Source organism: Corythoichthys intestinalis, chromosome 11 (assembly GCF_030265065.1).
Source record: "Corythoichthys intestinalis isolate RoL2023-P3 chromosome 11, ASM3026506v1, whole genome shotgun sequence".
Lineage (NCBI taxonomy): Eukaryota > Metazoa > Chordata > Actinopteri > Syngnathiformes > Syngnathidae > Corythoichthys > Corythoichthys intestinalis.
This window is the reverse complement of record NC_080405.1, coordinates 28,492,883-28,504,649: the sequence shown is the minus strand read 5'-3', so window position 1 is coordinate 28,504,649 and position 11,767 is coordinate 28,492,883. Positions and strand designations below refer to the sequence as shown.

The window sequence follows — 11,767 nt, the reverse complement described above, 5'->3', positions numbered from 1 at the left end:
TTTTTTGTTATGAGTTTAATAAGCAGAATGTAAGAAATACTATACTACTTTTCATCCTCTGCCAAAACCAACAACTATACTTAGCGTATTGAATACGTGCGTGCGCGCTTGCGTGTGCGTTATATACATTACAGGTGCGCAGGATGGAAACACTCGCCTCTTTCAGTCTCAAGTGTTTGTGCGAGCATTGCGCTGCACAGTACCCACTACATACAATGGTAGTCCACATCCGCGTCTCCCACAACTTCAGCACGTTGAACAGCAGCCTACCGCCGGAGCCCCCGGACAGCGCTGCGCGCGGAGTCGGTGAAGCGGACGCTCCAGGTGGCTTGAGTCGTGGCGGTCACACAGCGGTGGCAGTGTGCCTGGGCATCATCTTGGTAGCGGGAATCGTCAACAACTCCCTGACGCTGCTGGTGTTTGCTCGATTCCGGTGCTTGTGGACCCCCATCAATGTGATCCTACTCAACATCAGCCTGAGCGATGTGCTGGTGTGCGTATTCGGGACCCCGCTGAGCTTTGCCGCCAGTGTGCACGGACGCTGGCTCATCGGGGAGTTTGGCTGCAGGTGGTACGGATTCGCAAACTCATTCTTTGGTAGGTTTTGTGCTCAACTTTTCCCTTTCGGAGAAAGTTCAAATACAAAGTTACTAAACTCAAACGTTTCGTGCTGGTTTCTTGTCTTACACCGGTGACGTTTATGAATGATCCTTAGAATCAAGGGCGTAGGTTTGGTCTCAACATCGGTAACATCATAACCTGCATGTACACTTTTTGCTGGGGACAGGACATTAATAAGACCAAACAGATTAGGTGAACGGTGGTCAGGGCTACATTTCCCACAAATATGCTCATGTGTTTCCGACCTAAAAATGAATGAAGTTAAAATCATTATTTTCGTGGGAGAAAGTTGTGTTTCAAAATATTGCCCCGTGCTTTATATAAAGGAAATTTACAGTGGTTGTTTATTGGGGGGGCATTGGGGGTAGTTACTACTTAACCTATACATGGAACTAAATGTTAGCCTATATTGTCCTTCACCACAAGAGTAATATGTTGCTCCAATTGGCTGTCTCTTTCATCTTCTTTTCCCTTATTTTCATCTTTAAAGTGCATTAGTAGGTTGAGCAATTATGGGGGGGATTTAATCGGGATTAAACTTTTTATCTCAATTAGATTAATGTATGATTATCTGAAAATAATGTCTGCATAAGCTGCAAATAAAAATATTTTTAAATAAATAATGTAAAAAATAAATGAACACATTTTAATGAATGAATGAATGCACTATACAGGTATTTGGTTTCAAAAGTGTAGTCACAACATGCTCTAGCCTTCTTTTCTTCTAAACCAGGCCGTTTGCAAGAAGTAAATAAGCAGCATGTGTATTTTTGACTGTCAACCCTTTCCTGTGAAACACAGTCTGTGTCTTGCATGGGACCTCTCTCACTAAGCAGTGTCTTGCTCACGTTTTGCTGGTTCTATAGTTTTCACTAGAGTTCACTACATTTCTAACTGTTCAATTAACGATAACAATAGAAAACACTCTGCAGATTTATAATTAGACCAGAAATAAGTCTGTCAACCTTACTTTCAGCTAGCTATTTTTCTTATTTAAATAAAATCTGAGTAAAATTTACTTGAAGCACTGGCAGATAATTTCACTTACTTCTAGTAGATTTACACTGAAAACAAGGGAATTTAACTTGTTTTAAGGGGGTGTATTTTTGCAGTGTACTCAAGTTTTGTAGGTTAACAAGCTCACAGTTTAATGCTATGCCAAATCTGATGCAAGTTAGACTGTCAGTAGCAAAATTAGTGGCGTGTTCATCACCGTCCATAGTATTGACGTCTTTTTACATTATTTACAGTGGCTGCTGGTGGTGGTGGTGGCCGAAAAGGACTTCTAATATCACTTTGAAGTGGGCAGAGGAGGCGGCATGTATTGCTGTCAAGGTTGTGTGTGTGTGCGTTTGTGTTGAGAGGAGAAATGGGGGTGGGGGGTTAGTCATCAGCCAATCAAACGTGTGTTTGGGGGGGGCAACTGGCACATTCAGCAAGAAAAAGGGGAAATGCAAGTCTGAACATAATGAGAATAATTCACTTAATAACTGTAAGGTCAATTCTATCCATACAACATATGGAAAGAATCTAAATGACTTATATAACTGAAGTCATTATACTGTATAATGCAAATAAGATTGCTTAAAAGTTGGTGGGGACAATCTGAGCGTCCTGAAAAGTTGGTATAGTGTTTTGTCCCTACCGTCCCTATGCAAACCTACGCCCTTGCTTAGAATTCATGTTAAAAGCTAGTTAAAAGTTATATACAATGTAATTTTGGCTGTGTAAAGAGCTACGTTTCCATTTCCAGTGCAGACGTGAAGGAAAAGAGACTTGTGGTCTTTTAGTTTTGCTTCGAAGTCACCTGAAGCAGGACATTTAAATCAAACGATTTGAAATCAGCGTGGTGCCGAAGACTTCAAGCGGCAGCAGGGCGACACGTCGCTAGTAACCACAAGCCAAGCGGTTCCAGAATAGATCCCTGGGAGGCACTACACCACAGGGGTTACTGAAATCGCCACACGGTTTAGCTCCGTGGGCTTTTTTTTCTTGATCTTTTTAGGAATTTTTTGTTACCATAGCAACTGATGCAAACCCTGCATACTAAAATAAATGCCCTTTGTACACAAAACAGAAGCCAAACTGAAGAGTTCCTCTATTATTTGAAAGGTGAATTTCTATTTAACGCATTAACCGCCACTGACGTAGCAAGACGTCTAATTCATTTTCACTGCGAGGCAGACAAAATGAATTGGGCGTGCCTTCAAAGCAAGTCCTCCAAGTTTAAAATGATTGGATGTCTAACATTGTCAATGGCAGGCAATGAATTAATGCCATCTGAACGGAGGCGAGGTGAGACAGCTAGGTAACTAACTAGTCAATCATGATTTGTGGAAGTGCAAAATTGACTGTTAACCAATCAGCATCTTGTCCAGATGTCCCTCGTGGTTCCGTCAATTTGTTTGCATTTAGTTCCCTGTTTGCTTTCAGTTTTTGATGGTTTGTTGTACCACTTACGTTTTGTCGGATCATTTTCCGTGTCCAGTCATGTTTTCCCAAGAAAGATGATCCCCAGTGTTTGAATTTGTGACATTGCACCTTGTTTTCTTAGCATTTAGTTTCTGTCCATAGTACTTTGTTGTTTTTGTATTTTGGAGGGAAAAAATGGGCATTTTAATGCATTACGACTTAAAATGTATCGTCATTTACCACTTTCATTGACAAAAGTTTATTCAGAGAAACTCGCTAGCAGCACATCGCGAAGTGCATAAAGTGTCTGTTCCACTTTTTCAGAGATCGTGTCTCCTCCACTTTTTCAGGGATCGTGTCTCTGGTCTCCTTGTCCGTCCTCTCGTACGAACGCTACACCACAGTTCTGCGTTCCTCCCAAGTGGACATCTCAAACTTCCGGAAAGCCTGGTTGTGCATCGGAGGCTGCTGGCTTTATGCCCTCTTCTGGACAATGCCTCCCTTGCTGGGCTGGAGCAGCTATGGACCTGAAGGTCCCGGGACAACTTGTTCGGTCCAGTGGCACCTGCGCTCACCCGGCAGCGTCTCTTATGTGCTGTGCCTCTTCATCTTCTGTCTGCTGCTGCCGCTTCTTCTCATGGTCTACTCTTACGGATGCATCCTGGTCACCATTAGACGCGTGAGTTCTTTTGCTGTACTTTTTCCGCCTGTGTTTCACTCTTATCTCCTGGTGCTTTGTTGCCTGTCTTCAAATGCAAGCACACAACCGCCAGAAAGGCGGGGGGTCGGAGTTGTCTGCGCTTGTATTTCCGAGGTCAATGACCCCCTCTGGTTTGTCGGTGACTCATGAGCAACTGCTCTTCTTATGTGCATCCGCCAGTCACTCAAATAATTCCTAATGAAGTCTTCTCAATCGGCACCCCGTCCCTTCAGAATGTCTGCTGCTGCAATTGCTATCAGTGAATCACCTAAGAAGGTATTTTTAGGACGGTTACTATTGGATACCTGCCCTTATGTAAGCTCCTCTATTTTCTAATAGTGTGCTCACCCAAGGGAGTTATGAAAGAAGGTGGTCTTGGCAGACTTGATTACTGTACAGCTGGGGGCTCGCTTTCCTCCTCAGCGAGAGCCCGGTAACCTTAACCTCGGGCTTTTCTGAGAAACAAAGCAATCAGTCACTAGATTTGGCGTTTGTTGCCTCAACAAAGCAGCTTGTTTTCATTTCTTTCTCCCCACGGAACTGGACACCGCCACGTTAGTTAAAGAAGCAAAAGAGTTCCGTACCAATTCTGACAGTCACACTAAATACAAATTTGTGGCAGCAAAAAATATTATGTAAAACTATTCATAAATCATACCTTGCTGTACCTAATGTCTGCTTAGTGGTCAACCCACAAACTGATTGAAGCTGATTGAAAGCTGAAAGGAGCCCAGGGGGTCAATGAATGCATGATGGGTGCTCCCTAATCTACCATTAGATGGCACAAAACTGCCACTTATTGATAATGTTACACAAAGGGTAAATGCTTGAAAGAGTTAACTTAGGGCACTATGTATGATTATTGGCATTATTTGCATATGACACGGCAGTGTTTTCTTCAGATGGGGAAGCTCAACCCTCTGACAGCACAGCGTCGAGAACATCGTATCCTGAGGATGGTGCTGACATTGGTTTCGTGCTACCTGTTGTGTTGGATGCCCTACGGCGTGGTGGCCTTGGTTACCACATTTGGGAGCTCACAGTTGGTCGCACCCTCCACCAGCGTGGTGCCCTCAGTCCTGGCCAAGTTCAGCACCGTCATCAACCCCATCATCTATGTATTCTTCAACAACCAGGTTAGAGTCATTACAACCAATGATGTCAAGCATAATGATACTGGTCTTTATTACTATTCAAGTTCCATTTACAAAACTGTTTTACTGTACGGTCCTTTTCCTGTCATATTTGTTTCATTTGTCTCAGTTTTCCCGCTGCCTCGTTGCCTTTGTCAAGTGCAAAGCGAAGCCCCCGTCAGTCCAAGCAGCACAGCCTGGCCTGAGGTCGCAGAGTTCACCATGGTTACATGACTTATTCCCCGGTATACGCCGACGCCACTCCCTCGCCAATGCTACTGACCCCAGCCTGGACGGTAGCCGCCGTGCTCTTGTCGTCCACTACACTCCGCCTGGACCTTTTCGGACTGTCAGTCTCCAGACTGACAAAAGGTGACAGATCACAAGACCTTTTGAAGGGCGAAAATACGTCACTGGACCTCTATACTATTAAGTCAAACAAGTATGAGAAAGTACTCACTATGTAGATAAGTACAAGTACAGATACTTGCGTTAATGTTCTGGTATCAGTACATTTTATAATAAGTCAAAACCTCTGCTTGAATTAAACTGTACAGACTTTGGACTGTCAATTACTGTACATACAACGACCTTTTGATAACTGTAAAATGAATATACACACTTGATAGTTTCCTCTTTTATTATTGATTAAATTTTGTGTCACGCAAAAAGTGTGTCGCCATCTCATGGTCAACACTAACATTGCATCCTTTTTTTTTTTTTTACCTCAGCTAGAAGGTAAAAACTACTGAAGGCAGATGTTATTTATTCTGTTCTATATGTCTTTTTGCTATTTTTTTTGTCTGTGTGCCAGTGTTCAAGATAACTCAAGAGCAAATAAACAGATTATCAAACTTGCAGGATACTGTATGTTTGTACTATCAAGTGTAAAAGGTAATTAAATTTTGGGGTAATGAAGTCAAGGGTCACATAGAGCAGAAAAGTAATTTCATGGTAACTTGATAACGGATTAGCTTATACTGTATATATACATATTGCAGGGTGGATGATATGATGAGAAGAGAAAGAGTGATGGCATTTCGGGCCTTGAGCGAAGGGAGTTCCCACTCTCCCAAATATGGTGGGGCTTTGAATTTTGCTGTGTAGGCGGAGGTCTGCTCTCTCAGTGTGCCCCCCAAGTATTAAATATTAAACATTTTTCTTCCTGACAAACCTGCCATTAGAACAGTAGGCACAAGCACATTAGCCATGCTATTAGAAAATTCTGCTGTCCATATCCACAACATGTAGATAAAGTGTAAAGCTGCTGTTTATTGTATTTCTAATGTCATAATTTGCACATTAAAAATGTAAATGTCAAATATCGCCTTTTCTGCATTTATTGTCAACGTGTTTATGAGTTACGTATTGAATAATTATTGATGGTTCCCAATTCCAATATTTACAAGTTGATTAGTGTTGTCGGTGCTCCCTTCAACACTCACTATTAACTCATTGAATGCCATCCACGGCGCTAGACATTTGATCCATTTTGATGGGGAGGGCTGCCATCGGTTAGGCAATGAAAGAGCCAGTCCTAATGGTTTAAATTAATCTGACGTCTACTGCTGTCAGTTGCAAGCAATTAGTTTAGTATATTTTTTTCAACTCAAGAAGACTAACTCACTCATCCATGTTTATCTGTTAAATATTTATTTTAACAGTTGTAAAAAAACTAACAACAACAACAAAAGTGTTTTCATTCAAATGCTACAATTATGCAATAACATCAATTTGGATGATGATTAAGAATTATGGCAGCCACGCAAATGGAACAGGGAACACATGCAGTGAAGGTAAAAGCGCAAGAAGACAAATGAGTGGTTTAAAAGACCATTTATCTATGTGCAAACCAGTTGCGGATGCTGGTTTTTAAAAGAGGGGAAGCTCAAAGTGTGTCCACCTGTGAGTGCTTTGTGACAGTGAAGGGGCTCAGTGGCACCCGCTGCTCATTAGGGAAGGAAAATAGAGTGCCAGAAGTCAAGTCCCCAAACACAAGCAGCTATAATAAAAAAAAAAATAAACAGGAAATAGGAGCTCGCTCTTTCGCTAATCTTTTTTAACAAAGCAAGTGTCACTAGGTTGATTATGAAAGTCTCCGGTTCAATTCAGAACAATGGAATTAAAATTGAAAAATGCCTTCTCTGGATGTTCATACGACAAGATCACAGATTCGCTCATTTCGCTGTCAATCAAAAAGGGATTCCGCCTCAGACGGATCATCCAATCAATACAGAGAACTCAGCGTCTGGGCCAGCTGAGCGCCGCCACTGCCCATAGACCCCCAGAGAAGCTCAGCGTCCGATGGGCGGGATAAACCACCCTTAAGCCAATGACTCCTCTCATTTCGCTGTGGTGGAACAATGCACTCTCAACTTTGGAGACGCACCAGCGTCCTTGCTTTTTCAAGGACTGTGAAGTTGCGCAAATGGTCAACCCTTAAAGACCTGCAACATGAAGCAATTACCAGAGAATCCCAAAATTTGAAAAATAAGGTCCTACTGAAACCTTTTTTTCGAATTTGTAAAAAGAAATGTCAAAATGAATAAGTGCAATAAGCGCTCTAATATCTATAACTCTAGCTAAATCCTGCTTTTTTTTTTTTCATGGAACCTACTTGACTTACATCCATCATTTTTTTTCCAAAAAGAAATATCAAAATTCTGAATTACTCTCAAAATCATGAAACTTCAGGTGTATCAAATGTGATATTTGGTAATAAAGGTTTCAAAGGCAAGCCAGGTCATAACCAGTGATAAGAAGGTTAATTCTGAACAAAAGTTGAGCGCGTTGTGACATGTGCACACAAGAGTATCCATTTGATAACTTATTTTTTGACATCTACAGTCTTAGAGCAATCGCCAATGGAGCAAACACATTGCGGTGACGCTTTTTGACTGATAAGCTATGCGGTTAGATGGCTCGATTGCAACTGATGCTCCAATTTCAATGTTTCACAAATACCACAGGACGCCATGTGAGAGCCCACAATGTAGCAGCAATAGCGACAGCCAAACTTGGTGTACCCTTTATAGATGAGTCAACCTTAACAAGCACTGACCTGGTTCTCATGAGAAAGTCTTAGTCATAGCACAGCTGAAATTTAAATTTGAAATTGTTGAGAAATATTTGACGTCAAAAGACAGAAGACACAAAAAGAGGTTCCGAATGTTCCATGAATACGGCAAGACTTTTTCTTTTGACTCATTCAATGTATGACATCAAAAATAATGTTTATTTCATATTTCACTCAGTGTTTTATGCTCCTGAATGAAATGGACCGCTTGGTAGTATTAGACAAATTTAAATTCCACAAATCAGTAATTGACATAATTTCAGGAATATATAATAAACCATCTGCTTGAATAAAAATGAATGGGGACCTCACGGAGTCGATCATATTACACAGGGGAAACAGACAAGGATGTAATCTCTCTGCACTTTTTGCGTTATTTATTGAACCTTTAGGATGAATGAAGCAAAGAAACGATATCAAAGGAATTAAAATAGCTGGTGAAGAACAAAAACTTGCTTTATATGCCGACGATGTGTTATTAACATTAACTCAACCTAAACAAACATTACCAATAACGATTAGAGCACTAGAAGAATATGGAACCTTCTCAGGTTATAAAATTAATGTAAATAAAACACAGATATTAACTCTGAACTACAATCCACCCCAACATATTAAGAAAGAATATAAATGGAATTCGGATGCAGAAGCGATCAAATATTTAGTTATTATATTATGTGAGATTTCTCACAGTTGTATGAGCTTAACTATGGACCTCTGAATGCCAAATCAAAAGCAGATGTCCTAAGATGGAATGTGGTGCCATTTCTGGATCTCAATTCTAGAATCGAATCAGTAAGAATGAATGTCCTCTCTCAATTGCTGTATTTATTTCAATGCCTATCATTATTATTATGACAAACAATTTCTGGAACGGGATAAAATGATATCAAGGTTTATTTGGATGGGCAAAAAGCCTAGGGTAAAATACTCCACATTACAACTGAAGAAAGACAGGGGTGGTAGAAACCTGCCTTGTTTACGTGAATATGTTTTTGCTGCCCAGTTGAAACCACTTGGTTGTATGTGCTCCCCGGTTTACACATCAAGGTGGAAAGATCATGACAAGACAAGACAAAATATTCCATTGAAAGCTTTATTGTTTGACGCAAAACTACAGAAGGAAACTACAGTATATTTGAGCAAAAACTTTCCAATATGATGTTTGTAGCATTAATCGAAATTCTTAAAATATGCAATTTGGAAAGGGAAACAAAAATGTACAGATGGTGCGCCTATGACTCTGACTTCACCCCCAATAAGTATGATAGCAGATTCAAATTTTGGATTTCAAAAGGATTAACAGACTATAAATCAGTCACCCGCGAGGGGGCACTTCAACCATTTGAAGTTTTAAAACAAAAACATGGATTGGGCTCTTATGATTTTTTTTTTTTTGAAGTATTTACCGGTCAGGCACTACATAAATCAAAAAAAATTTTTTTTAAATGTTGCTGAAGGTTTTTTTTTTTTTTTTTACAAACATTTATAGGGGTGGGACAGATTATCGAAATGGTGATATTTCGTGATACTTTGTATCCCAAAAGGTTATCGATATGTAGCCTGGCTCTGCCAGACTATTCTCCCTGTATTTTTCAAACACTGAGAGAAATAGTCTGGGAACCATCCCATTAACGGCCTTTTCGAGCAGATACAAAATAAATCGACAAATCAGATTCGTTTATTTGTGTGACGTGTTCTTCACGAGCAACGTCACTCTTGCGTGTCGAAAGTCGTCTCTTCAACAACACAGATGGTGAACGGCAGAGCCGAGAATATGTTCCAATCCACGGTAAAATCAGTTTTAAATGACCAAAAACACATCGACACGAGTCATTGACAGCAGTCTGTCTCGCGCTAGCCATGTCGAATAAACTCCGCTCTCTTCGTATGTTTACTTCCGTGCGCAAGTCCCTCGTCCTGCCGTCGCCATTTTACTAACGTCACGTCTGCCCGTCGCTGATTGGTCCACTCCGCTGTCTGTTTGCTGTGGCTTGCTCCGCCCTGGAAATTGTTTCCGTGGGAATGGTGGCCAGACTCAATAGCTGGAACAGCGTTGAGTCTGGTGTACCAGGCTAATCGATATGCTCCTGTCAAGCATCGAGATATCATTTTAAAAAGGTGTCAATGCGTTAATTGGGCTCGACACCTAATCCATTTAGACTGGGAATGTTCGTTCATTCAAAACCAGAGCATTCACAGTCTTTCGATCCAATTTTCGGGCCATTTACAGGTCACTTGTTGTTTATTTTAGGGCATTTACAGGTCATTTCCTGTTGAGTTTGAGTCACTGCCTATTCATTTGGGTGATTCCTAGGTCACTTCCTGTTCTGTAACTCAAAATAAACAGGAAGTGACCATAAAATAAACCAAAATCAACAGGATATAACTGAAAATCAACAGGTAAATGACCTTAAATGGCCCAAAATTACCTCACTGCGGCATTGGCTGCCACTGACGGCCACAGACGTTCAATCCGTTGGATTGGACGTCTACTAGCGATAAACTCATTCCAATTCACAGCAGAAACTTGTTTTCCTGTTTATTAGTTGTTTGTAGAAAATCCTAGAATGATTTCCTGACCAATGTATCGATAATCGTTGTATCGCCATATCGTCAGATCATCGTTATCATGAGCTTTGTATCGCAAATCGTATGATATCTGAGGTTCCAAGAGGTTCCCACTCCTAAACATTTATATCTCTAACGAAATCACTTCACCCAACAAGAATACTGTCTAAATTATATTACGGTGTACTGGTGAGTAAAGGGGGAGCACACATTACGTAAAGGCTGAACTAGGAAAAAGAAGGGAGTATTATTATTACAGAAGAATGGACTGATATATGTTACACACAATGGACTACGATGAGGTCAAGCAACTGGCGTGAATTTTGTTGGAAGAACACAATGAGGTTTTTTGTTACACCGGTCCAGAAAAAACATCAAAGGATGGGAGATGCATGTCGGAGATGCAGTAGTAGAAGAGCAAACCATTTCCATATATTCTGGAATTGTGCGGTTAATCAAAGATATTGGTTGGACATTCATTATCACCTACAAAAGATTTTTAATTTTGACATCCCCATGTCCTTTGCTACCATGTAATTATTAGAGGTGTGCATCGGCACTGCCCTCCCGATTCGATTCGATTACGATTCGGAGGGCCAAGATTCGATTCGATGCGATTCGATTTGATTCAGAGGTCATGAGTCGATTCGGTTCGATTCGGCAATGCATCGCGATGCATTAAAGCCTGGGATGCATTAAAATTCTAAAGCAAAGCATATTTTTCGAGAATCATGAGGCAACACAAGCGATCAGACATTAAACAAATTTTTATTGGCTCTTGTGTCACTCCTGGTTGAAGTCAAATGAAAATAGTATACTTTCAGATATATGTATATACATATATATATATATGTAACAGATCACAGCATTTAATTAGTGCTTTCTCTTTTTTTTACACACCGTAGCAGCCTTTCACACAGTGCAACATCTGAACTCCTGTGCAAAATCAGTAATAACAGTCACTGTGTTTTAGTCACAACGACCCATCAATAAAAATATTCAAGTAAATATTAAAGAAAACGACAAAGAAAATATTGTAGTGCAGCAGTATCTTTATCACAATAACAATCCAGGGAATTGATTGATATTTGAATGTAAGGTAGCTCCCTCTACAGTTGAGCCTAGATCTTGAGCCCGAACCTGAACCCAACCCGACCAAATTTCGGGCCGGGTCAGGGCCAAAATGCCAATTTACGTTCGGGTCGGATCGGGCCGGATTCACTCTCGCTAACGTTTTTTTAAATAAATATATAT

At 40.7% G+C, this 11,767-nt stretch overlaps 1 protein-coding gene across 1 annotated transcript; it reads left to right on the top strand.

The window, feature by feature from the left end:
• The first annotated feature begins 215 nt into the window (after positions 1 to 215).
• tmtops3a (teleost multiple tissue opsin 3a) lies at positions 216 to 6,075 on the top strand. The gene is made up of 4 exons (XM_057849384.1): positions 216 to 597; positions 3,384 to 3,712; positions 4,636 to 4,869; positions 4,997 to 6,075. Exons 1-4 carry the CDS (start codon positions 216 to 218, stop codon positions 5,240 to 5,242), a joined length of 1,191 nt encoding a protein of 396 aa, XP_057705367.1. The 3' UTR covers positions 5,243 to 6,075.
• Positions 6,076 to 11,767: the final 5,692 nt, after the last annotated feature.